Source organism: Phaeodactylum tricornutum, chromosome 15 (genome assembly GCF_000150955.2).
Source record: "Phaeodactylum tricornutum CCAP 1055/1 chromosome 15, whole genome shotgun sequence".
In the NCBI taxonomy this organism is placed as follows: Eukaryota; Bacillariophyta; class Bacillariophyceae; order Surirellales; family Neidiaceae; genus Phaeodactylum; species Phaeodactylum tricornutum.
The window spans coordinates 342,207-369,976 of NC_011683.1; the positions used below are offsets into that span (position 1 = coordinate 342,207).

Genomic DNA, 27,770 nt, shown 5'->3' on the forward strand with positions numbered 1-27,770 from the left:
AAGTCAGAATTACAGTAATTACACTGTATCGCCCTCTGCAAAAGAACTTGTTTGCGGTGACAGACCGCTCGTAGTACGGTCTCACAGTCAGACGAAACTAACTGTAATGCAACTCTTTGGAGCGGGAAAAACAACACAACCAACAACGACGTATTGTAAAGTGTTAATGTAAAACTGTTGCTTCACATCAAAGAGGAGCTTATCCTCTTACTAGGTCTGAACAAAACTCCCATTTCCAATTCCCACGCCCTCAGATACAATTTATCACAATCATCTTAGAATGCAGCTTTCTTCCCGTTTGGTTCGCCTCAGTCGGTCCAGTTACTGTTTTGCGATCCGATCCGGTTCATCAGCTCCGCCTTCTCCTCCGCAGCCCTCGCCTCATGCTATGAATCATCCAAAAAACCACCAGCGAACACCGGAGGACAAGCGCCTCGAAAACCATTCCGGAAAAGAATCGATCGTAAGTGAAACAGAAACATGTGGCGGATAATTCTGAGAAGAATATCCGCGGTACGTTAAAATGACGTAGCTCACACTAATGTTTGGCGTGCCAGTACAAATTGGGAAAGCACCGAAGCAACGCTTTGGAACTGGTTCATAAAATTGCTCCCATCGAAGTTGATGGAGAAATGGCAATTTGCGACGGAGGTGGTGGTGCCTTGGGTCACCCTCTGGAATACATCTCTCTGGCCCGTCCCGGGACCGTTGAATACTGCAAGTATTGCGCTCTCCGGTACACTCAAAAACAGAAGTGAAGGCTAAGATCACATAGTTTTCTCTAAAAAGTAATGATCATACCTGTGAGAAAGTAGTCTTTAGAGCCGGCGTGAGCCCGCTATGTCGCTGCCTTGGAATTACGAGTTTTCAAGCTGGAAGAAAGAGTGCTGCAAAGTTTCTTTTAAACTCATCCTTCTGGACGGATCCAGACTGAGGCATCCCACTAGAAGATCTGAAAATCGATTGACCACAATGCGATTGTCTTTTGTGGACTTTGCCCTCAACAACACGCGATGTAAAGGAGTGGCCGACGGAAACCTCCCTCCGTTACTTGAGGTTGCAAGCGACAACATCCTGTGTACATGCCGACCAGTCACGGGATCTGTTGTCTGCTGCTTAAAAAGGAAGCTTGCTCCTTCCTGAGAAAATTGTTTCGAAATTGGAAAGCGCTGGCATCCTGCCAAATGCTGACGGATAATGCGATTGGAAATTGGCCCCATGTGCTGCATAAAGCTGTAGAGCATGTCATTGTTTGAAGACCCCTTGAACAAAACTTCTCCTAGAAACAACTCGGCTGCCGTGACCGACAAGCTCCACAAATCAACCGCAAATGTCGGAGTCAAACCAAGAATTATTTCGGGCGCGCGGTAAAAACGTGATACCAGGTACGGCGTCGGCTGGTTTTGTTGGGACTCCGATGCATCAATAGCTGAACCGAAATCCGCAAGCTGAACAAAAGAAAAATCGGCGCTTACGAGAATGTTATCCGGCTTCAAATCTGCGTGTATTATGTTGTTCTTCTTTAGATGCGTTGCGGCAGCCAGAAGCTGGCCGAAATATGATCGAACTGCTTGTAGTGAAAGACCGACACCTTTCCCGAATTTCTGAAGCACGTCTCGGAGATTGTATTCCATACATGAAAACGCCAAGACAACATGTCCTCGGTGTTCCATCGGAGTTTCTGTAAGTGGTAACAGCAATGGAACAATACCGTCGCATCCCTTTAAGCGCTGTAAAGTTTGCACCTCGTTCAATGCGGCCTTCGCCATCGTGTCGTTGTGCCGGATGAACTTCAAGGCAACTGTAGGAGGAAGCTGGATACTGCTACTATTGCTTACAGTTGTACATTTGAGAACGGTGGAGAAGACCCCTTTCCCAACAACTCCTGAAATTCGGAAGCTTATCTCTGATCTGCTGGAATTGCCAGAAGCGGAGTCTATCGTTTGTTCTAAACGAATAATTTCACCAATTACAGCTTTGTAATATCCTTCGCTGTCGTCCCAATCCCCTTGTTCATTTCCTCGCTTCGACTTGGATGTCGCTGAGTTCGTTTGGTAATCCATATTGTCCTGCGGAGACGGAGAGCTGGAAAACATGTCAAAATTGTCCTTGTCGACCGGCTGATAAACTGTTTCCATGTCCTTGTTGCTTAAAGTTGCTGTTGCCTGGAGCTGATCATTTTGAGCATATCTCACAGGCAATAAGAAATCCTTGTCCGTGTCGTCGTTTCTGTCTGTTCCTTCACCTGATTCTTTTTGCCGAGCACTGTGAAGCCGTAGTTTTCTGTCTGCGCGTCTTCGCCGAGCATCCAGCTCTTGTTCTCGGCCTACAAGAGCAAACTCATCACCATGAACTAAATTTGAAAGGTCTTCGTCGCTCTTCTCGACATCAGATGTCTTCTGGCGCTTGGACAACGGTTGAAAACTATCATTGTTCATGTCCATTACTGTTAATCTCACTTCGACGACAGTTTGAGATTTTCTGGCACCAATTGTGAAAGTACGGTGACAATAGCCACAAGAGCTATGGCCTAGTCAGAGCGATTGTTGTTAGAATTGTGTTCAAAGCCACAAGCGACACTTTGGCATGTCATCAGATGCCACAAATGGTACGTAAGTCAGCCGTCGCTACTTTCCTTTGCCAGTGCAACCATGGTAGCCATTCCATGGTTCTAGTAACATGGAAAGAAAAAATAGTCTAAGAATTACTGTCTGGAGCTCTTTGTCTGCTTCAGGTTGGTATTCACCAATTGGAAAAGAGCATAGTATAGGCCACTAACAGGCCAGCAATTGTTCTAGACATAACACAATCTTCTACAATCACTACTCCAGTTTTGTCTCCGTCCACCGCGAACCCACTTTGGGAGCCACCAAAACCATCAAGTCCAAACATGCCTTTCAAATACAGTCGCCTGGGTGCAGCAATGTTCTGGAGAAATTTCGTACGGACAGTGGCATATTCACCTTTCTTTTTCGTGACGGTAACTGTAAATTTCACTTGTTCATTCTTGTGGGTATTTTTCTGTGGAACGGGAACCCCAGGAACGTCCGGAACATCCGGGTTTGAATTGTTTTGTTGAAAACGCTTCTGTTATCTCCGAGTGGTGTAAGCTCCGCGGCGTCTCATCATTTCCAAATATGTCAAGTTTGGCAGTCAAGTGGGACATGTCCGGCAGAATGCGACATGTCACACAAAGAGATTTGAAAAAGAGCGAGCTCTCATCTCGAGCTAAATTATATGTTCGATGGATTTTGGGATATGATCATCCTATGAAACAAGCCAACGGATTGAAAGTAAGACACAGAGAAGAGTTGGATGTAACCATCGGAGTAAGCGATGAAATAGCGAAGGATTAGCGATCAAACAGCGAGGTTTGAGAGGAAACAGAACTAGTGAAAAGTAAAATAAAGATCACAACAACGAGCACTAGAGCAGTGTGAAAGAGTAGATCAAACGTAAAGGAGAAATAAGAGAGAATCTATTTATTACGTCTCTGTTGTCAACTAGTCACTCAGACAGTCAAAAGATCAGAAGAAACCGGAGTTTTCAACACGCTTGCAAGCGAAGAAACTTGAGGACTCACGGTAAGACTCCGAGCGAGAACGCGTGGAAGGTGAAGACCGCATCGGAAAAGAAGAAGAAGTAAAACCAGAAGCAGAAGCAGAAGCGGAAAGCAGAATCTGAAGAAGAAGAACTCGCAATGGACGACATTAGCGATACGGCATCCGATGACCAGAAGGACACGGAGTATGTGAGTAACAGTGGGACCATCAAGTTCAAAGGAAATGAGGATGAATGGCGTACCTGGAAAGGGAAGACGATTGCGACGGCAATGCAACATCGCTTCTACCAAGCGTTATTCATGCAGGAAAGCCTTGCAACCATGGAAGAGGTCAATGCAGGGACTGCAAGCAAGTCGACGCGGAAAGCATTCTTGAGAAACGTACAGGCGTACGCTCATTTGGCACTGTGCTGCGAAAAGACCGCATATTCGTACGTCGAAAATGCGGTGACAGAACGAGCGCCGATGGGAGATGCCTACGAAGCGTGGAAGAAACTGTGTGAAAGGTACGAACCGAAAGAAATCGAATCGGACTACACAAGTATTGAACATTCATTTAAGGACTGTACTATTGGCAGTATAAATGAAAATGTGGAAGAGTGGTTTCTGGAGCTGGAGTACTGGAATACCCGTATGGGTAAGATCAAGCAGTCCTACATGCGCGATGACCTTCAGATGAAGGCACATATAATTGACCAACTCCCCGAGGCCTATGAGGCAGTGAAAGTCAAGTTGAGTGGAGCATACACGACCACCCCAATGGAGACGTTTAAGAGGATCATTTTAGACTTCTGGAAGAGGCACAGTAAGAGTGACAATAACAAAGTGATGTCTCATTCTGAAGTGAAAGAAAAGTGTGGTCACTGTAGGAAAGCAGGGCATACACAAGACAAGTGCTGGAGCAAACCAGAAAATGAGCACTTGCGCCCCAACGGAAAGCAGGGCGGAAAGAACAAGAAGGACATCGAGTGTTTTAATTGTGGAAAGAAAGGACATTACAAGAATGAATGTCAAAGTGAGAAGAAAGACGGAGAAGGCGGACCAAGCCCAACCAATGAAGGAATGTTTGTTGGGGCCCATGTTGAGCAAGAGCAGAATTTGAACGCCGGTTCAAGCTGGGAACAAGTGCTAGCTGACTCCGGAGCCAGCTGTCATGTATGGAATTCTGCTAACGAACTTCAGGACCAAGAGAAGATCTCAGAACAGGTCCAAGTTGGAAAGAGCGGTAGTTTTGTGAATGTGACAATGCAGGGTACAGTATACTTGGAAACGAAAGACGGAGCGAAGATAAAGCTACTCAAGGTTAAGTATTCGCCAGATTTCGAGAAACGAATCTTGAGCGTTGGATGCCTATTGGACAAGGGCTGTTGTGTCACGGAAATGACCGCGACAAAAGTTGTTATCGTCTCTGCAGACAAGAAGAGGAGTATCACGGCAGATCGGACATCAAGCAGCAAGTTGTACTACTTCACCTGCACGGTGTTGAGCGGACCGAAAAAGGAATCGACTGAGGAGGTATTTTCCAGTACCGAACAGAAAGGGCATGTATACGCAGTGGAAGAAGCAAACAAACCCTATGGACATACTATTGCCCTGCCTAAAGCGGGGAGGATCACGAATACGGCAAAACCCCTCAAGGCTATGAGAACTACGAAACAAGATGTGTTAAGCCCGACGGAAACAAGCAGTCAGTGGAAGTTTGCCGAGGAAGAACGCTTGATGCAGGACAAGTATAATACCAAAGAAGAAGAAGAAGCCAAAATGTCTGAGGAGCCGGAGCCGCACAAAGACAAGGGATTTAACGAAATGACCGGAAATCCGGACCCGCGAGAAGATATTCTGCAGGAATATCACGATGTGCCCATCAGCAAAAACAGAAACGGATGGAACGCGATGGAAAAGCCGAGTATCCAGGACCGAAAGGGTTTAGGAGGGCTTATCAAAAGGAACAGCGTACCCACCAGAGTTGGTAACCGCAAGAGTTTCAAATGGAAACAAGCAATTTTTGACATCATGGTAAACCTGGGAATTGCTTTGGGCTTTATCTATTGGCATGCAATGAAGGATTTAGACAAATTCAGAAAGTTACTTGGAGTACACTGCATGGCTGTAAACAACGAGATTGGGCAATACATTGGAGTCAAAACAACAGAGTATGAGAAAGAATTCATCCGGGACCACGAACTAGAGATCTGGGAGGAAGCCAAGATTTTTAGCATTCCTGGATACCACGAAGAATTTCACAAGGGAAATGAAGGACAATCAGTATCGAAGAAACAGTCCAGTTTACTTATTGGAAAAATTGTATTTTTGGTAAGCAAATGGATCACGGACTGCATGACTGCACTCCGCGAGCTCTCCACGTTGCTGGACACAGTAAAGTGGAAAATGAAATCATCGAACAGGGAGGATGTCAAGTTTGGCAGTCAAGTGGGACATGTCCGGCAGAATGCGACATGTCACACAAAGAGATTTGAAAAAGAGCGAGCTCTCATCTCGAGCTAAATTATATGTTCGATGGATTTTGGGATATGATCATCCTATGAAACAAGCCAACGGATTGAAAGTAAGACACAGAGAAGAGTTGGATGTAACCATCGGAGTAAGCGATGAAATAGCGAAGGATTAGCGATCAAACAGCGAGGTTTGAGAGGAAACAGAACTAGTGAAAAGTAAAATAAAGATCACAACAACAAGCACTAGAGCAGTGTGAAAGAGTAGATCAAACGTAAAGGAGAAATAAGAGAGAATCTATTTATTACGTCTCTGTTGTCAACTAGTCACTCAGACAGTCAAAAGATCAGAAGAAACCGGAGTTTTCAACACAAATATATGTGTTCATGTATACTACTGTTAGGGTTAGTAACGCTATTGCGTATCACTTTATACAAGAGAAAGCTGTACTAAAAGTTATCAAGATAGCTTATGAGCCATTGGGTTCAGAATTACAGGTAGCTGACGCGCTTATAAAGGTCCAGTTAGGTCCAAAACGACAGGTCATTAACATTATCAAATTCTATGGTGATTCATGTGGTTTGCCGACTTTTCCGTTCTCAACCAATTAAGTGTCGGGACAAGTTGCATTTCAATTACTATTTGTCATTGCGTGCAGTATCAAAGTTTTTCTACAGTTGTGAATCCCTATCTTCCCGTGGTGCTTTTGAGGGGACGCATCGTGCCATGTATATATTTATAGTTTCGATGTGAGGGGAATAGAAAACCCCTACGACAAGCATCTAGATGGGGTTGTGATCCCTAAGTCTACTGGACAAGTCTATTAGATTTTTCCTTGCGTCTTTTATCAGCGTACAAAACTCTCTGCGATCCAATGGTTTCTGAGGCACCATTCTAGCCCGTTATCGTCGCAGCTTTCTATATCACAAATCAATGCCTTACTTGAAATTGGTTCAAAATAGAAAAGTCATATTACAGCTAGTTAACATGGACCCAACACTAAGCGTTACACTTTGTTAGAACTTTTGTATATGAAAATAAACGCATGAAGGATCAATCTTCTTTTCTCCAGTTCTGATTGGCTACGCAAAAATCCCTAAAAGTAATTTGTCGATGACCAAAGCATAGCGTCAATTGGCCTGTAAGCTTTCTCACAAAAACGAGTCTAATCGCACATTTGCAGCAAGTGGCAAGCGATTCGTCCGCAAAAAGTTATTGGTTCCTTGCGATTTACGCGATAGCTTATCTTACATAAGATATTTTACTTGTTACTATGATAGAAAGCTTAGACGAAGAAGCTCGCGCTTCGACAGCTGCAATTTCTGCGCCGGTTTTGGAGCAGATCGAGAACGAGGCACCTGTGAACTACTTTGAGTCAAGTACTGTCACAGTCATCGGCAGGGAAACCACCTCGGGAAGCCGGCCCTGGTACAAGTCAAGATGGTTCTGGGTAGGCATGCTTCTTGTTGCACTCTTACTGATCAGCCTGGCGATCGGAATATCCCTAACCGATGACAGAAAAAAAAAGAACTTGAGCCCATCGGCGGCACACGGTAATCCCGGTTCAGTGACTGCGACGGTTGACTACGAAATTCGATTTCTCACATTTCGGACTGACATCGGGCGACTCACAGATCCTTCCACGTTGCTAGACCCGGACAGTCCGCAATCTCAAGCTCTTGATTGGCTTGTTTATCAGGATCGAACAGTTTTTCCTGACGATAGTAGAAAGCTTGTTCAGCGGTTCGCAATTATGGTTCTGTTTTATGCATGTAACGGAAAAGATTGGCAGAGCTTTTCCCCATCCCTTGATCAACAGAACTCTGTGGACGAATGCAACAACTTTGGCATTGTATGCAATGACCGTGGGAGTATTATTATACTCGATCTCAAAGCTGAGAGACTCACTGGTCGAATACCTGAAGAGATCGGTCTTCTGAAGGAGTTGACTGTTCTTGATTTGTCAAGGAACTTTTTGGAAGGCCCTATCCCAGGAAATGCAGTAGGGAAGCTGACCAAATTAGGTAAATCGATTGGATGCGCCTTTTGTTTTGATTGAAGAATAGAGCACTAACCCTTTGATGAAATGGTGTGAGGAAGAAAAACTGTCGCTCGAGTACAATGAGCTAGGTTCCTCCTTACCCTCCGAAATTGGTCACTTGACGGAGCTTACTTCCTTAGCTGTCAACTTTAACTATTTGACTGGGACTCTTCCTTCGGAATATATTCGCCTACCTAAACTTGCAGCGTTTAACTCCAACGGTAACATCGGACTCACTGGCCCCTTCCAAGAACATTTGATAGCATGGACAAATTTGCAAGAGTTTTTCATACCTGGAACTCGCTTTACAGGATCCATTCCTGATGAAATTGGCGAGCTCAGTGACTTGCGGAGACTGAGTTTCGATGACACAATTTTGGGGGGTACCGTCCCCAGTTCGCTCAGAAAATTGACAAATCTTGAGACGCTGTTTCTAGGAAGTCTTTCGATGTCTATGAACATGACTTCCATCATCGGCAATTTGTCATCTTTAAGTAAGTCGACAGTAAATGCTTCTTACAAAGACTAGCTGACATCTGATTGTATTTTCCTATCTTATCTTATATTCACAGTGGAACTCTCAATTCGTGACTTAACAATACAAGGAAACGTTCCAACAAGAATTGGTGCTCTCTCCAATCTTGAGTTTGCGCAGATCACTGGTGCTGCCCTGACAGGAACGCTGCCGACCGAAGTGGGCCTACTCACGAAGCTTCGCGTTATGATCTTGGTATGCAGCTACCTCTGTTGTGTTGAGGACCCAATGCCAAGGTAAATAGAGGGCACTCACAATGTTTGTGCGATACACATAGGATGACACAACAATGACTGGTTCTTTGCCGTCCGAGATTGGATATCTGACAAAGCTCGGTAAGTCGTTTGTAGATTTTTGGCTTTGTATGCAACCATGATGATTTACTCATCAATGGTGTTTCAATCCAGAAACACTCCAGATAACTCGAAATAACTTTAGCGGAATCATTCCGCAGTCGTACTGCAACATTCTGGGTCAATTTTTTTTTGATTGCTCTCTGAGCTGTTCTTGTTGTAAACAGAATTGCGTGTCATAAGGTGGCGCATCCAGAGCACAAGAAAACATCTCATTACAATATACAATTGCTACGTCTCGTTCTATCCAGCATATGTGAGAGAAAACTTAGTGTGTAAGCAGTCAATTTACTACAATCTTGCTTCTGTTTGCTTTAGGATCTATGCATATATATAGGATCTATGTATATATATAACGTGGTCTCCGCGGCAGTCGCACCTGTATTTCTTGCTACCAGTAAAGGCTAGCTTAAGGCTTCCCGATTTCGCCTTCTAGCATTATTGTAGTTTGATACATATTGGAAGACAACTCCAATTGGCACAACCGTAGCGAGAGCATACTGGTGTCCGATTTGGTCGGAGCAACTACTGTATCTACGCGACGCAAAAAGATCCAAAATGTAAGAGGAAAATCACTGATCCGGCCTCGATGAGGGCGCAAAATTACTAATCCGGCCAAAACCTAGATTTCGTTGAGTATCTATGGTAGTTATAGAGTTGTTTCCTAAGTAATTGGATCACTCACATTCATAAACTTGAAACTTACATTCTCAAGCCACTTTTCGTAAAGATTTATCAATGGATCACCTCTCACAGTCAAGATGCCTCCTACGAACAAAGCTTCTTTTGGAGAACATGTTCCATCGCAGACCTCAAATAATCCTTGAATGTGTTCAACCTAGCATCTCAAACTTTAATAAAGAGTGTGAGCTGTAAATACTTGAATTATTTAAGATCCATATTTCCTCATAATTACCACTATTAAGAAAAGCAATGTGTATCCATCTTTGGTACTTAGTAAATCTTGATTTTGGCCAGATTAGTGATTTTGCGGCCTCAAGGAGGCCGGATTAGTGAATTTCCTCAAAATTCAACTTTGCTGTAGGCGTTGATTGACGATGATTCATGGCTATCACTGATGTGGGAAGTGAAGGAACGCCATTCCTGTTGCAGCAAACCACTAAAAAGTCTAGAGTCACTCTGTCTCAAAGGACAGAGCACTTTGATCCAATGTAAGGCAGCCTTACCTCTCTATGAATCTAACGAATGCAAGATAAGTTGCGAAGTCCTATCTGTAATCCAACGTTAAAATCTTGACAGTTGGTTCATGACTGAAAGGTATACCCGACTGACCTCGGCAACTTCGCTCCTGATCCGATCGCTTCTTTGGCAATCATCCCCATCGGAAGACACTGTTTCTCTCATGCTATAAATCCTCACTTTACCTGCTCGATACTGCCCATCACAAGACTCTACCAGAAAGTAAATATTGAAGATGTCGAGTCTAGCGGTATGTATGCTTTTCCTCATTCGCTACTGATCTTCGCAATGCAGTGTTCTCATCCGTTTTGTCGCGTATGGCCTGGCGTTTTCCTTTTGCTCCAGTCCTTCCAAAAAGCCAGTGAAGTGGCCGCCCTTGTCGTAACAGAGCACGGACCAGAGACGGCCGCTAATTTGCAAGCCGCAGTCTCGAGACACTTCGGAACCGTCCCGCTGTCGGCGGTTGCCGCTCAGTACTCTGCTTCGGGAGATTTGTCAAAAAACGACGCCCTCAGTGCTGGTATTTGGACAGCGCAGGACGCCATCCACACTGTGCTCAACGACTTGAATATCGTGAGTCAGTACGTGCATCTCACGATTCCCAAAATGGAAGACGGCAACAATTTTGGCGTGACGGTCCAGCTAACAGCCCTCAAGCAAATGTCGGACGCAAGTGAAGCCTTGACCAAGCATCTCGATGAGCTCGCCAAGTACGCCAGTGCGCGAGCGGACGCCTTGGAAAAATGCAAGTTACCCGGTAAGAGTGTCACTACCAGCGAGAGCACTTCCAAGAGTAACGCGGATGGAAAGTCGGCAGAAAAGGGGGATGTGTCGAGTTCGGAAACCAAAACTTCGAGTGAAACCAAAACTACCTCTACTACTACTGAAGCTGTCGATTTGGCGTGGCGTATGCAATCTGTTACCCAAGTGGATGTCTTGTTTTATAGCAAAGCGAAGGCAGCGTTGCAGGGAGCGTTGATGCAATACCTAATGGCCCTTGACTTCATGGACAAAAACGCCGAAAAAATCTCGGCGCCCAAGGGACACCAAGGAGGCGGTACAGCGTACTCCAGTATGTATTAGTTAGAGATCAACAATTCTTTTACCTCTTTTCGTCTTGTTTAAGATTGCAGAAACCTTTTGTAGTCTGCATCACCTTAAGAGAACATTCATGTCCTTTACAGTTAATCCATATTCTCTCCTTCGAAACATAGTTGTTGATGCCGCCTTTGTCACTCATTCTTGGCGAACGCCTGCTGGTATTTTGAAGCTTGAGACGCAAGACATTGGCAAAATCTATGAAGTTGCTCGTGATTTGTTTCGTCCCTGCTATGGTGGTACGTAGCGACGATCCATTGGTTTGCCATTGTGAACGCAAAGGCTGAAATGGCTATCCACGAAAATATTTGGACTTTTCCTTTGTGCCTAGCAAATGTGTGTTTTGCGAGGATACTACAGATATTCCTGTCGTCTCACAAGCCATCCAATTGATTCCAACACTAATGTACGTGGAAACCAGACTTAACTATGATTTGCGTAAAATTAAGCAAGTATGCGTTAGATCAACTCTCTCATGGCGAAAATCTAGTGTCCGAAAGGCGATCTTGGCTTAGGCTTTTTTTACTTCCTATTTCTTTTGATCCTGTGTTCTCGGCTTACAGAAGGAGTTTGGCACGATTCATCATGTGGCTTTCCTTTCCATTCGGCGCGATGCAAGCCGGTCAGATCTGTTTCCTTACAACAAATATTTCCAGCCGATCGTCATCGAAACTATCGTCTTCGTCAGAGAATGAAATTTTAATTACGGGGATCTGAGGGGCTTGATACGAACCTCTCAAGTACTGGGTCGTCCTTATTTTACGACACCGAAAATTTATGGCTCACAATCTTGCTGTTTGAGAGCCATACATTTTCGCTGCCAAAGACAAAGTTACAATGCTCATCAAACAAAGGTCAACAAAGGACATCTGTTGTTGAAGGTACATTCTCAGTAGTCATAGGTAAAGAGGCGAAAATTTTGAGGGCGTTTTAGCAAGGCAACGAAGGATGACCATTTTCTATCGGGACCACTATTTCATACACAATGAACGACGAAGAAGGGGATTGTGATACTGACGACCACCAGACTTTCTGTATCATGCTTCATAGGTAGCGCGCCGAAAGCAGTGCGTCTCTTTCTCACAAACTAGCTGCTCAGTGTCAATACCGTGTTCGTCGGTGCGCAAGCATTCCGGCGAATAAGAATGGCTAGTAACAAAATTTCGAGAAAGCAGGATGACGTTCATGAAAGCAAAGACGTTTGACCACCGACTATTATGTACATGCGTTGGACATTTAAAACCAAATGATAGCTTCAGGTAGCGAACACAATTGTCACCAAGACGCAGTGGCTGTGCCGCTTTCGTATCAATCCCATACCAAATATATGGCAAACGATGTCATTCCAACTATTCCAATCATTTGATTTCGAATCCAACAGCACTACTTGCTTTCTTCAATCGCCTTCAGCATCGAGTCGGCCAGCGTCGACGAAGGGTCTGAATCTCCCGCAGGGTCATCTTCGGTCTCCGAGATTCGAATCGCTTTGATCTCTCCGTTCACTGCGTAGATGGCGTGACGCTTGCAGCGACCAATAATTCCTTTGCTAACGGGTCCCGGGTGCGTCAACTCCATATCGAGTGCTTTGGTCAACTCAGCTGCCGGATCTCCCATTAGCGTCAGCATACTCTAGAAAGAAAAGTGCAAAAGGAAGTATTAGACAAGACGAAGCTGAAGAGAGGCGAAGTCACAACATAACGCTTACCAAGCCGATCTTTTGATCTTTTGCCCAAGCCTGCATGACGGCTGGACATTTGGAAAAATAGAAGTGAGTTAGTATGCGTCCGAGAAGAGCGCTCACGTCCGGCGCTGCTGTGGCTGCCTTCGCTCTTTCTTCCGCAACGCCTCGTCGGGCGAGCCATGGAAAATCGTCGTAGTCCTCGTAACTTCTTATACACACGAAAATATTTACCAAAGGTCCCAGAACGAAAACTCACCAGCATCGTTGACACAGTAGACGATGACACCGTCAATCCCTGCCTTCCGAAGAGCGTCTTGATTCTCCAGATAGTTAGGGATTTGCTTTGTGGATCAGGTAGGCGTAAAGGCTCCTGGAAGACCCACCAACAGAATTGATTTGTTCTTTGCGTATTCCGCCAGATTGTGCTTCTTGGGAGGGAAGCCGTGGTGCAGTTCAACCGCAGGAAGCTTGTCGCCTACGCTCGCAAAACATCGAACTGACGCATTGCGAAGAAAGGAGTGCTTGGCCTTGACTACAAACACTCGAGCAGCACTATTTGAAAACATATTCATGTTGCAGACTTCGTAAGTTTTTGCGCAAGGCGATTTCTCCGTCCACTTTACAGATGAAGCGGAAAGATGAAATGTGCGAACGACGTGCTTTGAAATGCGACGATAGCCTCCGGAAAGAAGACGAATACCATCCAGCGTTTTGAACAAAAGCATATTGCGAAGGAAGTAGAATTGCGAAATTCATAAACGATGGGAATATAAAGAATGCCCGGTCAAGGAAATACCTATGCTTTTTCCGGGTTGTTCCTCTAGAACCGGTTCAAGAGTGTCGGATCCAGTCAATCTGGATAGATCCCGTAAGTGCGGAAAATCGCCGCAGTCCCTCTAGTAGAGTCGACAATCTCTCTACTAGCTCTAGCTAGAATCTCTGCTTTGTTCAATGTGAAGATTGGATTTTCCTTGACTGTGAATCGTTCCAAATGTCGTTTTCATTATCTGTTTTGTTAATCAGGTTTCAAAGATATACCACTTTCAGTTAAAGTCTTACTGTTCGAAATAGGGTACCAAGGAACGTGAAAGGCTCTCTCTAGAGAGAAGGAGGGTCTCGAACTTCCCTGGATGTGGAGAGCATTCGTGTCTCACTGTCAACTACATCGATACGCTGGATGGGTTACAATTAGGTTGTTTTCGATCCCGGGTCAGCCAAGTGTTGAGAGCATAGGTGTATTCCCTTATATAAGAGCAAGAAACAAAAACGGTATAGATAGTAGACCAGAAAAAAATCTTGTTCGTGAACGAAACGGATATGTGTTGATATGATAACGGAGGGTTGCGACTGCATTGCTTTTCCAAGATATATTGCTCGGGAATTGATTTCGAATCTCTTAATGTCTCACGCTGGACAACCCACGTATATATCAATAGACCGGCTAGCGACGTTTCATGAATCCTGCTAATTTTTCGATTTATTGCCTCGCCGGCTTGTGTCCGGAAGTAGACTGAAAACTGGGTCAGCTATGCCCTAATTATGTGTGAGATGAGGCTGTTTTGTGAGAGGAATAATGAAATAGAAAGAGTGAGTGAACTCGCGTGTGGGGGCAGAACAAAGCCACACACAGCAGAACCGGCAAAGGACATCCCGTTCCTCGGCAAGGCCTTCCGAAACGACTTCGAACTACGGAGCAAAGGTAATAACAAAGATCGCCGCTAGTTCCTGCTCCCACCATGGTGCGCGCGACAGTAGATATTGCTTTGCTCTCCGCACAGTTTCTCTCTAACGTTCAGGACGGCCGTCTCAACATGAAGGAACAAGCAAGCGCTTGTGACGCTTTCACCATTAGAAGCCGGGTGCCCGTTTCCTTGCATGGGTGGCAGCGTTGCAGCGGTTGGATTCTTTGTGTTTTGTTGGCCATTATTGCACCCGCCGCTGGTGTACCAGACGATGCTCTATCAGTTCACTCGGAAGTATCCTCTAGTCGGAGCAAATTAGATGTTGCGAACTCTTTTATCGACAACATCCCTTCTTCAGCACCGGCAGTTGTGGCATCATCGACACCCAGCTCATCCTTTGAGCCTACCACGTCAACGCAACCCTCATTCACGCCGACAGTGTCCTCCCAACCTACATTAACGGCACGACCGACCCAAATTTCAACACTCAGTCCCACTGCACTCACCTCAATGAACGGACCTATCTTCGCAGATCCCGCCGGAACTCCGACTGCCGCTATTGCAACACCAGTGTCAATGAGCCCGTTCATAGAGATTCCGCAAGAGGAAGAAATGCCAACCGGAAAGCCGTCCCCGATTCTGCAACTGAATCCGACAAGTACACCCGCTGCGCCTACAATTTCTCCAACCAAAGGACCAACTACCGCACCAACTCTTGATACAACGACTATGCCTACTTTGTTTCCACCTGCGACAGAAAACTTAACGGTAATAACAACGAGCTCTCCGTCAGCAGTTCCATCCATTAATCCCTCATTGGTACCACCGCCTACTGCAACATTGAATGCGTCTGACGCTCCTTCTGTCGCTGCTAGCACACGGCCTCCTTCCAACCCTACGAATGGTGCTTCGGGCGCACCCACGATGACCCTCGCCCCTGCAGTAGTTCCTTCCGTATCGCCTACCCAATCGCCACTGTCAACGACAAGCGCAATGCCCTCGGCGATCCCAAATTCCATGGTGTCAGCGACTCCAAGCACCACGCCTACTTCCACAACAAGCTCGACGCCCACTTCGACTCCAAATTCCATGCCTTCGGACATCCCCTCATTCTCACCCACTCCAAATCCCACAGTGGGTCCTAGTGATCCACCAACCTCCAAACCTTCTCCGATGCCATCGCCAATCAGTTCGAATGGTCCAAGTCTCAGTACTTCGGCCTCGCCGTCTACTCGTCCTTCAAGCACTCCTACGGAGCAACCCACTCATGTTGCTTCAGATGAGCCCTCACGAGTAGCTTCGGAAACGCCATCACTGAGCCCAAGCCATATTCCCACAGCCATTCCTTCACTAGGTCCAAGCAATGCGCCTAGTTCTAACCCCTCCCTGGCTCCGTCTGTTTCCATGCAGCCCAGTACTAGTTCAGCGCCATCGATGGCACCGACACCGGTGTGGGAGTTCGAAAAGTTCGTTGGCGTTCTGTCTGGAGTTCAGCTTATCTACGGTATGAACGGTCGTCGTATGGATGAAAGCCAGCCAGAATTGACCGATGAAGTCTGCATTGAATTGTGGCGGGATTACGTCGAGTCAAGTATAGCGCGAGAAGTTGAGAATTTGGTTCAGACCATTGAATTTCTCGAGGTTACGGTGTCGAACGAAACACAAGAAGTGCTTATTGATTCACAGCGTGTTGCGTATGTCTTTGATACTACCGTAGAGCTACGATCACCAATCAGTGAACACAATTTGAATCGTTTTGTGGCGGGTGCTTTCAACACTGAAGAAGAACGGCTTACCATGGTAGAGTATCTACGGAACACGACGTGCCCTCAATTTGCGTACATAACGACAGCCGACTTAGTCATGCCTCCGAACAAGGCGTTACTTCCCGAAGATGGCAGCGATGAAAGCTCCGGGGCTGGATTGATCGCTGGTCTGGCTATTGCAACAGTGGCGGCCGTTATTTTGACAAGTCTGTTTCTCTTTCTTCGCCATAAGAAGAAAAATAATCCGTCGGTAGCTGAAGAAGAAGAAGTCATTCTTCCAATACCTGAGCACCCGACTAGTCACAACCCTGACGAGTATGCTTCTGAGATTGATGTAGAAGGTGGAACCGATATTAGTACTTTGGGAGATCCAATGCCGCAAGCCATGTACCCAATGCTATCAGGCGACATGTCTATAACTGATTCGGCAACAATGGAGTATGACTTTGACAAGGCTTACCATAGCCCACCTTCTGTGTCAGAAGCTTCGGAGACAGCCTCGAGATTTGATACTCTACAGTCGAGTAATCCTGTATTGAGCAACGATGGCATTTCGAATACACGAAATGAGTTCGAGACGGTAGTAGCAGTACTGGCTCCTGCCGGGCGCCTAGGGCTCATCCTTGAATCCAGCAAAGATGGGACTCCTATTGTGAATAGTGTCAATCCGGGAAGTGCTTTGGAGGATGAGGTCGAGCCGGGCGATCGTCTCTTGTCCGTGGATGGTCTTGACGTGACGGTACTCTTGCCCAGTGAAGTGTCAAAACTGATTGCCGAGAAACGAGATGAAGACGTTCGTAACCTTGTTTTTGCCCGCTCTATGGCAAGACCGAACAACTTAGTGGATGGTTAAAGTCTTTTTCAGGTTGCAGATTTAGATTGTTCGTGTTTATGCGCGGTATACTTGTTGGAAGTAAAGCCGAGTATTAATTCTAGAGAAATCGATATTAATGAAAATGCCTGTAGCTATGCTCAAGTCCCACCATTGAATATGGGTTGTCATCCTAGGGAGCAACCTGATGATCTAGCAGTGGTTTGTGCTTCATACGGGGCTTATGCTTTTTCTGTGGGCGACCCTCTACGGGCTTTGAATCAATACCCACTGCAGGCTTGTCAGGTTGTTCTTTCTTCGCCTCTTGTTTTGATCTCAGATTCTCGGGAGGGCCATCAAGAATCTTGGCTCCGATGATATGTACAGGCTCCTCATAGAACCATTGCCACTCAGGATCGTCGCGCACAGTAGGAGATGCAATGACCTCTTGTAAAACATCAAAACCGTCCACGACCTTGGCAAAACACGGATCAGCGAATTCGTTCAGGTCATGCTGATTTTGACCACCAGGTCCATGCGATTTAGTATTATCCACCTTGTTAATATACCAATCGGGTCCGCCTGGTCGTCCCGTATATCCCAACGTCCACGGGACGTGCGGAAAATCTTCCGAATATTCCGGAAACGCCAAGCTTTCGAGATTCAACGATCGAAACTTTCGAAGCGCGAACTCTCGTTCGTCTTCCGCCTCGTCGTACCCTTCTTCATCGTCTTCCGCCTGCGGACCACCTTGGAGGACGTGCGGTCCATTGAGATAAAACCATGCCGAGCTCCATAGACCGTGTGCAACCTGCTCCAGGAATAGGTGCACCGCGTGGGGAACGGATTCCAATGGTGCCATTTCCACCACAAAGTTCTTCGGCGTTTCGGTTTCGTCGTAAGGTAGAACCACAGTAAGTTGAACAAAGTGGGGTCCGGCTCCGAATCTGAAAAAAGACGAAGACAGGTTGCCGTGTAAGACAGTGTGCACACGTACAGAGCTGGCGGCACTTTTATGACGAATGTACGTACTTTTCCATTACCGCTCGTCGCGATTCCTTGGATGTTGCTTGCTGTAGAACCTGCACCTGTTTCTTCCAGGCCTCTTCCCGCGCTGCAAGACGTATTTCATCCCGTCGTCGATCCGGGCTTTCAAACTTGACGCGTAGCTCGTCCCTTTCCTTTTGTACCTTGCGCAATTCAACCTCCAACTTGGCGGTTTTTTGCGCCGTGGTTTTGGTTTCGGAAGTTTTCGAAAAGAGCTCACGTTCAAAGTTTTGCTTCTGCGAGTGCGTGTCTTGGAATCGTTGCAGCGCTTCCTTCGTGGAGGAAACATTCAATTCTCGTAAGATGGCATTGCGTTGGGATCGATACTGCATCGTAAGAATGAAAAAGAACGACGCCGCCAGTACACCCCACATCCAGGGCTGTTTGAGTTTATCCAGTACCAGGGCGACGGGATCATTGCTGCCATTTCGGGATCGAGGTTTGTCTTTGAACGAACCGTTGCTACCACCGCCACCGCCATGGAACCCACCATAGGCTGATCCGTTGCCGTTGTACCCACCGTACGATGGAGCCGCACCGCCGTAACTCGGTAATCCACTGTTCGCGCTGCCGCCTCGTCCAGCTCGCAGCATAGTTTACGATTTATTGTCACGGAGTATGTGGGAGAATGAACGGGGTCACGGTTGTAGCAATGGTTGCAACCGGTAGGTAGAGTAAACGATGCAAAACTATTTGCTACTCCTGACTGTGAGTTCCACGAACGGACGAGTACGAAAATAGAGCAACGGAAAATGACTTTGTCCGCGGTTTCCACTTGATGCCGCACTCACTGTCACTCTCACTCGAATTGACTGTGTGCGCTCTCATCGCTATTGGCGTGCTCGCACAGCACCACGTACTGACTGTGAAAAGTGGGGTGGAGTCTCAACGGTCCGATTGTGCGCGAACCGGTACTGGAACGACTTGTGCTAGTACGACTTTTGTGTGCGAATAGGGGGGAGGGATTTTGTATCGGATCCGTCACAGTCCTGATGGTTCGTCGAAAGTCTACGTGGAAAATCGGGGCAGAGTGTGCCTACCAGGACTGCGGGCGGACCGCGGGCAGGGTCACATTCCAATTTCGAAACGTTCCCGATACCCAACTAATAAATAAACTTGACTTGGCGTCAAAGTGGACAAACAAGGTTTTTGGCCAACTTCGATCGTCCCCCAATTGACAGTGAGCAGATGAGAGGCGGACAGTGAGTCCTATGTATCCACTATTCTCATGCACTATAGTGACTGAGATCCAAATCTCACTAAAATTGCGGCACTAAGGAGATTGCTTGCTTCGCATAGAGTAGAAAGGCTTACAATTGATTTACTCTAATTCTTCTTCGTACGCTTCTATCTCTCCAGCGTCGTACTCTTTGTTAAGTTCGTGAGGAGGCAATCTTACGCACTTGACGAAATTGAGAGGAATTGTCACCATGCGTCCCTTCTTGTTGATAATCAAGTCCATGGCGTTGCGATCCACAAGCTTCCCCTTAAGAGTACGATTTGAGTTGAACGGGTCTTGCGTTTCCACCATCACGTCCTTATCCCGATACGCGTCAAACTGCCGCTGTGTTTCCAACACATCCACAGGTCCCGGACTTGTCAAAATAAGCTCGTGACGACTAAGTATCTGCAACTCCTCCTCAGCGTCACCAAGGACATCCAGAATAGCATTGGCAATAGTGGAAAGCCCCGCTTTATCTAGTTGCAGAGTATCTAAATCAATCGGCTTCTCCAATTCTTCAAATCGGTTCTCCTCTTCGAGAGCCACCCCGTAGGCAACTTCGTCTCTAGTTTCCACATTGCGGAGTCGCGGTGCGTCATCCCCGTCCGCCATATCGGGATTGTGCGGCTCGTCGGGGTCATCGTCAGCATCCTTCGTTGCATACAAATTGTTACGGCGAGTTTCTGCATTCGCTGCTTCCTCTTCCGTCTCACGTTGATACAAGAAGTCTTCTTCGTCATCCCATATATCTTCCGGAGTTGGGTCATCTGGGTCGTAAAAGCGCGGCACTGATGGGTCTTGGACGTTGATGACGGGGCCTTCGGCTTTCAGGAAATCGCGGGGAGGCATGGACTCTTCGTCAATTGTCACAACTAGTTGTGTCAGAAACCACGTAACGTCAAGAACACGACCACCGACAAACGCCACAGCTTTGATAATGAGATCCTCTGCTTCTTGTCTCCACTCGGCCGCAATAGGAGCTTCACAACCGGCCGTATCGCCACGACGCCAGGGTTGGTGTGGAACTGGATGCGGAAGTTCGGACTGACTCCGAATGTCACGGAGTTCTTCCACGGATTCGGGATCGATTTCCTCAATTTCGTCGCTTTCCAGTTGTGGAGTCGGACCAGCTGGGTCGGTTACTTTAGATCGCTTGCGACTTTTCGCTGTGGTCGCGTCGCCTCTCTCTCGGGCTAAAAATAGATTGCTTGAGGATGGTCGAAAAAAGGGATGAGCGACTGGCAGAAAGGCCAAAATCTCCTGCGGTAACAGCACCGCAACTACGAGATAACAGAGATTTTGCTTCATGCTGTTCAATAATGGCGAATCACTTCGCGAGGGACGGCCTGTCTGTCCAAGATTTACGAAAGATGCTAGAATAGCAGACTCACGCGCATGACTGCAATATCTAATGTAAGCGTACAGAATTCGCAGTGAAGTCTTGATGGAAATTTGACGATGGGTGAGGGAAATTTGTAAGGGTAACAGACAGACTGTACGAGCACTCGTGACAGACAGCAAGACACTTTTACTTGTTACAAAACGAGATTTTGGACAGGAATGTTTATTGCGGGACGGAGTAAGTGGACGCGAAGGTTTTCCGCGGAACGGTCTCGATCACGATCAAGCTGCTACGGAGTTTCTATTGTCACACTGCTCGATGCGAAGGACTTACAGCAAGCCGAGCGAGAATATAAAGAGGAGCAGCTCCTCTTGACGTGATATTAAAGCATTACAAGACGGGTTTGAGATGCCGTCAGTGTCCAAATCCTCGCAAGTAATAGACACACTGGATACATTCCCCAGCGATGGCGTTTGTGCTTGTCTCTTCTTTGCACAAAAACCGAAACAAGTCTAATTATTTTTACGGTGTCGTCGTAGCCCTATTATCTTTACTGTCTACGATGATCCAATGGTACCAATTGCGAAAAATACCCATGAATGATACGACGAGACTTAGCCAAACAGTACTGAGACAACCTCTCCCGAAGCGCTTAAACTTGTTATTCTGATTGTGAATGTTTAAGGCGAAAATCATGGGAATCGCTGTATCCCAGCGTTCCGAACCCCGACCCAGTTTAGTCAGAGGCGGTTATTAAAGAACCCGCCATACACGCGGAAGCGGTTCTGAACTACAGTGCGTGGAACGGCATCGTTATTATTACATCGGGGCCGATCTGGCATGGCTTGTCTCTCAACGTGTTGAGGAACTTAATTGGCACTCTATATAAGATTGTAAATGGTTGTTCGCACTTATCGGGAAGTCCCCGGACGGCACCTGCTTTGATCCTCAGTTTCTGTAGGCAGCCGGAGGAGACAGTATCACTGATTAGGACTGCGTTGATAGTTAAGAGCTTGTTGCGACGGTACTCGAGACAAATTTGCCTTTTCGAAGGATTTCGTTTCTACATCTGGAAGAATGGTGAATATTAGGAATGGCCCATACTCTGCGGCGCTTCCCCCATAGTATGGCGTTAGTAGACAGCTTGAGGCCAGGCAAAGTCAAGAGCTATATGCTGAAATAATGTGCTGCTTTTGAAGACTCCCAAGCAAAACCGAATCTATTCGGGAACAAGGCTAGTGTCCAAACGACCATAGTTATCAAACTACCTCGCCAGAACACGAGTGGTAATAGTTGCGGAGCTTAGTTCCGGTTTAGGTCTCTAAGCTCTATCGAAAAGAGTGAATCACATATAAAAGTATAAATAATTTTTTCGTCGGTCAGTGAGGTAAGGACTTCCAAGAGCACAAAGAGAACAAGTGGTTACTGTGAGATATTGAGTACTCATACGTGCTCCCTTCTGTTGTTTTCACTTCGTTCTTGATTGTGTCATATGTATCCTAGCTATGCCTGCAGGTTTCTTTGTTCTTTGCAAAAGCAAGTGCACCATAAACGGGTTAGGAAGCTATATACAGCGGCATATTTTCAAGGATAGATATTTACAATGCTGCAGTGCGTACTTAAGTTCGGGTAAAGATGCAAAGGATTCTGTAACAGCTTGCTCGCGGCTTGACTGTGAAGCGATTTGGCCAGTTAGCTAGTGTTATCCGTATTCGCCTCAAGGAGAATATGGCCGCTGACAGGAGCAGGTAGCTTTGCTGTTGTATCGTCTTTTCGCCAGTGTCGTCCAGACCAACTCATCAGAAGATCCCGGTCATCGGGCGGATAAGCCTGTGTGTACTCGTTCAGTATGGCACCAGCATTCTCCTCGTTGACATCCGCAACATAGATGGTCGCTGCCATTCGCATTTCCTTACTGGCCCGATAGTCCACCGCCGACGTAGCGTGGTAAGCGTCGTCACCCAGCATAGATGCCACCTCGTACTCGTATCGATATCTTCCGACAAGAGACTCGGTCTCATCTTCTCCTAGTATTGATGAGCTCCGTAAGTCTAGTTCGGGACCCGTCTCGTTGGCCAAAATAAGAGGAATTATGATGTTGTATGCTTTACCCCCTGTCGCGGTGACATCGTAGTGCATGTATCCTTCAGTCGAATATGACACAGCAATGAAAGTAACGTGGAATGCCACTAGGCCGTCCATGCCCATCTGTTCTCCAATTCCCCTGAGAATTGTGTCAAACCCTGAGACACTCAAGGCTTGCAAGTAGTCTTCATGTGCAGCGTTGTCACCGGGACTCAGCCAATGGAGATTTGACCGCCATTTCTTGTCCGGCCGTTGTAAGAACCAATTATGTCCATTCAGCTCTAAATTTTTGTCGGCACCGGGGAGGAGTGCGTTGTCTCTTGTAGTTACATGCCGAAATATGTCGGTAATCCCCATTCTATCGCAATATTCCAACAGTGTTTTGCGAATACTTTCGTGGAGACCAAGGCGATAGGCCCATTTTGTAGCTACGTCTCCAGAACTAGCCCAACGAATTTCGGCCATTTCACCGGGCTTCAACGGGTCTGGAGAAAAATCGCCTAGAGGTCGGCTGTCGGCAGACATCCAATTCGAAGGGTAGAATCTTTTGGGGATACCAATTTCATGTCGGAAAGTATTTCTTTGATTGACATCAGATGAATACGCCTTGTCCACAACTTTTACAGCCTGGAGAGGTATCCCGGTCACGAACAATCCCGAATCTGGGATTTCACCACAATACTGTGGCTCAGCAGGGCTCTTCAAAGGATAAACAATAGCGGTATAGAAGGTAATACCATCTTCTTTATATCGAGTCTTGATACTGCATGGTCGCAAGCAATGAAGCGCTTCGTTTTCCCACTCGACTAGCTCCTCTTCGTCGTCCACCTCAATAGCGACAAAGTAGCAGGCAGTTGTCAGATTGTCTGGATAGGGATTCTTGCTTTGTTCCATATGCGTGCGAATAGCATCGTTTCCGTACAGATCTTCAAACTTAGCAGCCGATATGTAGCTCGCACCATCGAATGTCCATTCCTTTACATGGCTATTCCAGGCTGTGCTCCATGTTTCCCCATAGTCAATAAATATCTCTTCCCCAGCCGCAATTTCGCGCAATGCTACAAATTCGATAAGCAGTGTCCCGTCGACAGACTCTGCGAACAGCTGGTGCGCGGTCTCCTCTAGCCAGTCAGATGGTTCCGTCAATGAAGTTGACCACCGAACGAATGCATTGGGACTTATGGCATCGTGGTTGATGAAGTTGATCCCGGGCGCTAAAGGTAGCAACAAAACATTGGAATCAGGATGACCATAGCAATAGTTCAATGCCAATTGTTGACCAACAACGTAATCTGAATATTCAACACCATGTTCTCGAAAAAATGGAGGAAAAGGGTCCTCCCGAAAACGCTGTTCGACAATTTGCAGTTGGGAACGGTCCAAGTGAAGCACAGGCGAAGGAGCGATCACAGTCCCTTTCGCTACTGCTCGCTTGGTGAAGGCGCCATTGCCGATTCCCAGTTTGGTTGAAGGACCAATCCAGATGTTGTCGACGCATACGCCGTTTTCTTGCAGCCATTCAAGTGACCGGATTTCATCGTCTTCACCGCCGCCATTTTCATCCTCGTAAACATCATTGTCAAGGTCACCGTTACCATCGTCCTCGTCTTTTTCTTTGTCTCTTCGGAAGGGCGGAGGTGGACCTAAGCAGTCTAAGAAAAGCTCCTCTCCTGCCGCCATGGACCGTACAGTCTCGTACGTCACGCCATGGTGATACGAGAACGAGCCGGCTGTCGCATCCTTCGCTCGATGCACATCTAAACTGTCTATAACGTGATTTCTTTTCAGTCGAACGTTTTCCCCCTGAAAGACCGAGCAGGCTGGTAAAGTTCCTACTCCGGGTAGTAGCAGCTCCGAAAGAAAAGAGTTCTCTAGAATAAGGCCATCTAGCACGTCTATATTCCATACCATATCGTGCCATGCGCTCCATTCGTTCTTATTGGGATCGAAAAAGGGGAGAGCAATGTCTGGCTCACCCACAAGCTCGTGTGCGTCGCGGTCTACACCCGAATGGAGTGTAAGAGTTTCCGGATTCTTCGTTGACGGGGCCAAGTAGAGACCACACGGTGCCAAAATGCCACTTTCGCACTGCCCCGGGTCGCCCTCACAGACGGGGGCGTCGGAAGAGACTCCGTGGATCGTAACTAGAATCATTGCCCCGATATAGCGGGGGTCAAACACCGAACGTTGAAGACGTGGATGTTGTTGCATGGCTCTGGGTATTGGTTGATGTTGTTTCGGATCCTGGCGCTTGATGTCACGTTCACCGACAGTTCTTCCTTTGATTGATACCGCAGTACCTCAAGGAAGGATCCGATTTGCTGTCACGTGTTCTTGTGTTTGCTGTTGTTCTCAGAGAAGCCAATGTTCACGGATGCGTTGCGTTGACTGTGAGACAGATTGCGTATATATGTATATAGTGTTGCGTCTCGGTCCTATCATTTCATTACGAATATTCTTACCTAACGTAAAAACAGCGGAGTCCAGGTGAAATTGAAACAAAGAAATAAATGCGCGAGACTGACAGTGATAGCGAAGCGTTGTCTTCCGATCGCGAAGTGAAAGTTATGCATACATAATTCGTTGGCGTTGGTGCTTGTCCGTCGTACGTAACGGCCTTCCTTCATTTCATTTGAACACGACTCCGACAATGGGGTATTCCGAAGAGAACGGCTTCGACGAGAGCGCAGATTGGCGTATCATTTCCTTTCGACTCAGGCCAAAGCGCCTTTGTAAACAAACGCACAAGTAACGATCATGATCAAGGGGATCATTATCGTCAATAACCACGGAAAACCGCGACTCGTCAAGTTTTACCAAAACGTGGAATCGGAAGCGCTGCAGCAATCTGTTATTCGTCGTGTCTTTCAGCAGGTTGCCGCACGGCCGGACTCCTTTTGCAATTACTTGGAAGGGATTGTACCAGAATGGGGGGACCATATAAAGCTCATCTATCGACACTACGCTACTTTATATTTCGTTTTTGCGGTTGACCAGCAAGAGAGCGATTTGGGGATTTTGGATCTTATTCAAGTGTTTGTAGAAGCGCTCGATAAGTGTTTCGAAAACGTATGCGAACTGGATTTAATATTCCATTCCGATCGGGTACACTATATATTGGACGAAATCGTTATGGGTGGCATGGTCTTGGAGACCAACATCCAGGGCGTCCTACAATCCATCAAGGATCAGGGCAAAATCCATCAAGATTCCTTGACCCGAGCGGATGCAGTAGAATCGGCCAGCAGTATACAGAATCGACTCGGCGGAACTGATTCCAAAGCAACATGGCAGTACAATTGGTAGATTAACTTTGTACAATTATTCGTGTATGCATCGTATTAACAGTAATCAACGCAAGCTCTTCTGAAATGAACCGCATTCATCGATCGCGGTCCTCTCCTATCAACCGAAGTGTGTAGATGAAGATGTTGATGATATCATTGTACAACGTCATTGCTCCAAATACGTAATCCTTTTCACTCATTTGATACTTGGTGTGCTTACCGGCCACAATGAGTTTCGTGTGGTAGGCAAGATAAAACGAAAACAGGCACGCACCGGCCAAACTATACAGTACTTCATTGTAGGGCATAAACCCAGCTGGTAGGACGCCAAGGACTTGCAAAAGTTGAACGATTCCGTATACCAGAAAAATGAGCCCACACCTGTTGTGGCAAACAAATGTTTCTCGGGTGAGCGACTGCCGCAACAGACGGATTCAAAAAGGGTCGAAAGACTTACGAGGACAACCCCGCCCCCCATTGCGACAAATCATACTTGGGGTTTCTTTGCTTCGCGGTATAGAGGGAAACACTAGTTGCTGCCACAGCGGTTGCTAACATCGCAGAGCATACGGATCGAAAATGGTAAAAGCTGCTGATGAAGCCGACGGACAACGCTTCCCCGGCAGTAAAGAGAGCAAGAATCTGCCACTTCAACGGTGACGACCGTCTGGCACTAGCACTGGCGCACATTACAAACCATGCTACGGTCGACAGTAGCAGTGACAATACTGGCATTGTAGAACCAATTCCCGGTCTACGCATCCAGTTGCCCAAGCCAGGGTTGACACCAAACATCACAACCGAAAGAGCCGTGACAACTAATTGTCCCGCCAAAATCGCGTAGACACGGGCTTTCAACAGAGTAAAAAACACGAATTAGTAAACACTTTCCGATCCCACGTGTAACAATGATATTTTTCTATATAGCACATACCAATGAAGGAGTTCCGGGAATCACGCGTGAGAAAGGCTTCCATCACCTCTTTGGTCTGTTCTCGTTCATCTTGAGCGTCCCGATTTTGTGAGGAACTAGCGGACAAGGTCCGCAACGATGATTGCTGCGGTGATTTTTGTGTAGTCACCCTTCTTGCAGTAAATGGAGTTGTTGAAGACGACCACGGTGAAGACCCACCTCGAAAAGAGAACGAATACAAACTTTGCTCTGTCCTACGCCTTACATTCGATGACTGCTGATATCTAGCAATACTCAAGTCCACGAGTGACCCAAGGCAGAAGAGACATATAGCAGAGCGAAGGCGGTGATATCTCATACTACAACGATTTACAGTTACATCAACCGAATTCAGAGCTAAAGCAAAGGGCAGCGTCGGTCGACGTTCTCGATTTCATTTCCATTGTAACAGTAGGGGACGCTCACACAAAATCAAACTGCTATGGCTTCTCTCATCTATTTGTTGTGGTTTTCTTAGTCGTGGGTAAACGTGATTCTAGACACCAACCAAATTGCCAGATTTTCTGCTCCGACTGTCTGAGGCTTAAAACTCACGAACTGTAAGGGTAGGGTTGTGGAAAGTGAGCATTTTACATTAGCAACCGGCTCAGGAAAGTCAATTTCGACGACTACCAATCATGTATCATTGCCG

General features: G+C 46.6%; 11 protein-coding genes across 11 annotated transcripts; 6 read left to right on the top strand and 5 right to left on the bottom strand.

Annotated features, from left to right (window-relative positions):
- Nucleotides 1-280: 280 nt before the first annotated feature.
- On the top strand, nt 281-792 carry PHATRDRAFT_47885 (predicted protein; the record flags this gene model as incomplete). Its single annotated transcript, XM_002182166.1, has 2 exons — nt 281-463; nt 558-792. 2 exons carry the CDS (start codon nt 281-283, stop codon nt 756-758), a joined length of 384 nt encoding a protein of 127 aa, XP_002182202.1. The 3' UTR covers nt 759-792.
- A 65-nt stretch (nt 793-857) lies between these two features.
- On the bottom strand, nt 858-2,893 carry PHATRDRAFT_47886 (predicted protein; the record flags this gene model as incomplete). The annotated part of the gene is made up of 1 exon (XM_002182340.1): nt 858-2,893. The coding sequence occupies exon 1, from the start codon at nt 2,442-2,444 to the stop codon at nt 858-860; it is 1,587 nt and encodes a 528-aa protein (XP_002182376.1). The 5' UTR covers nt 2,445-2,893.
- An 807-nt stretch (nt 2,894-3,700) lies between these two features.
- PHATRDRAFT_38213 (predicted protein) lies at nt 3,701-6,067 on the top strand (the record flags this gene model as incomplete). Its single annotated transcript, XM_002182167.1, has 3 exons — nt 3,701-4,068; nt 4,141-4,367; nt 5,223-6,067. The coding sequence occupies 3 exons, from the start codon at nt 3,701-3,703 to the stop codon at nt 6,065-6,067; spliced, it is 1,440 nt and encodes a 479-aa protein (XP_002182203.1).
- A 1,795-nt stretch (nt 6,068-7,862) lies between these two features.
- Nucleotides 7,863-9,052, top strand: PHATRDRAFT_4339 (predicted protein; the record flags this gene model as incomplete). The annotated part of the gene is made up of 3 exons (XM_002182168.1): nt 7,863-8,040; nt 8,117-8,551; nt 9,000-9,052. Coding segments are annotated over 3 exons (666 nt in total), but the record flags the coding sequence as incomplete, so codon positions are not given.
- Nucleotides 9,053-10,343: 1,291 nt separating this feature from the next.
- On the top strand, nt 10,344-11,325 carry PHATRDRAFT_47887 (predicted protein). The gene is made up of 2 exons (XM_002182169.1): nt 10,344-10,395; nt 10,491-11,325. The coding sequence occupies exons 1-2, from the start codon at nt 10,381-10,383 to the stop codon at nt 11,226-11,228; spliced, it is 753 nt and encodes a 250-aa protein (XP_002182205.1). The 5' UTR covers nt 10,344-10,380; the 3' UTR covers nt 11,229-11,325.
- A 955-nt stretch (nt 11,326-12,280) lies between these two features.
- PHATRDRAFT_56580 (predicted protein) lies at nt 12,281-13,649 on the bottom strand (the record flags this gene model as incomplete). The annotated part of the gene is made up of 3 exons (XM_002182341.1): nt 12,281-12,872; nt 12,949-12,989; nt 13,181-13,649. The coding sequence occupies one exon, from the start codon at nt 13,647-13,649 to the stop codon at nt 13,275-13,277; it is 375 nt and encodes a 124-aa protein (XP_002182377.1). The 3' UTR covers nt 12,281-12,872; nt 12,949-12,989; nt 13,181-13,274.
- Nucleotides 13,650-14,660: 1,011 nt separating this feature from the next.
- PHATRDRAFT_47888 (predicted protein) lies at nt 14,661-17,994 on the top strand (the record flags this gene model as incomplete). The annotated part of the gene is made up of 1 exon (XM_002182170.1): nt 14,661-17,994. One exon carries the CDS (start codon nt 14,661-14,663, stop codon nt 17,223-17,225), a length of 2,565 nt encoding a protein of 854 aa, XP_002182206.1. The 3' UTR covers nt 17,226-17,994.
- Nucleotides 17,995-19,522: 1,528 nt separating this feature from the next.
- PHATRDRAFT_47890 (predicted protein) lies at nt 19,523-20,846 on the bottom strand. The gene has a single exon (XM_002182342.1). The coding sequence runs from the start codon at nt 20,758-20,760 to the stop codon at nt 19,552-19,554; it is 1,209 nt and encodes a 402-aa protein (XP_002182378.1). The 5' UTR covers nt 20,761-20,846; the 3' UTR covers nt 19,523-19,551.
- A 1,301-nt stretch (nt 20,847-22,147) lies between these two features.
- On the bottom strand, nt 22,148-25,090 carry PHATRDRAFT_47891 (predicted protein; the record flags this gene model as incomplete). The annotated part of the gene is made up of 1 exon (XM_002182343.1): nt 22,148-25,090. The coding sequence occupies one exon, from the start codon at nt 25,088-25,090 to the stop codon at nt 22,487-22,489; it is 2,604 nt and encodes an 867-aa protein (XP_002182379.1). The 3' UTR covers nt 22,148-22,486.
- Nucleotides 25,091-25,636: 546 nt separating this feature from the next.
- Nucleotides 25,637-26,086, top strand: AP3sigma (predicted protein; the record flags this gene model as incomplete). Its single annotated transcript, XM_002182171.1, has 1 exon — nt 25,637-26,086. A coding segment is annotated over one exon (450 nt), but the record flags the coding sequence as incomplete, so codon positions are not given.
- Nucleotides 26,087-26,261: 175 nt separating this feature from the next.
- On the bottom strand, nt 26,262-26,856 carry PHATRDRAFT_14561 (predicted protein; the record flags this gene model as incomplete). The annotated part of the gene is made up of 2 exons (XM_002182344.1): nt 26,262-26,547; nt 26,624-26,856. The coding sequence occupies 2 exons, from the start codon at nt 26,854-26,856 to the stop codon at nt 26,262-26,264; spliced, it is 519 nt and encodes a 172-aa protein (XP_002182380.1).
- Between the last annotated feature and the right edge of the window lie 914 nt (nt 26,857-27,770).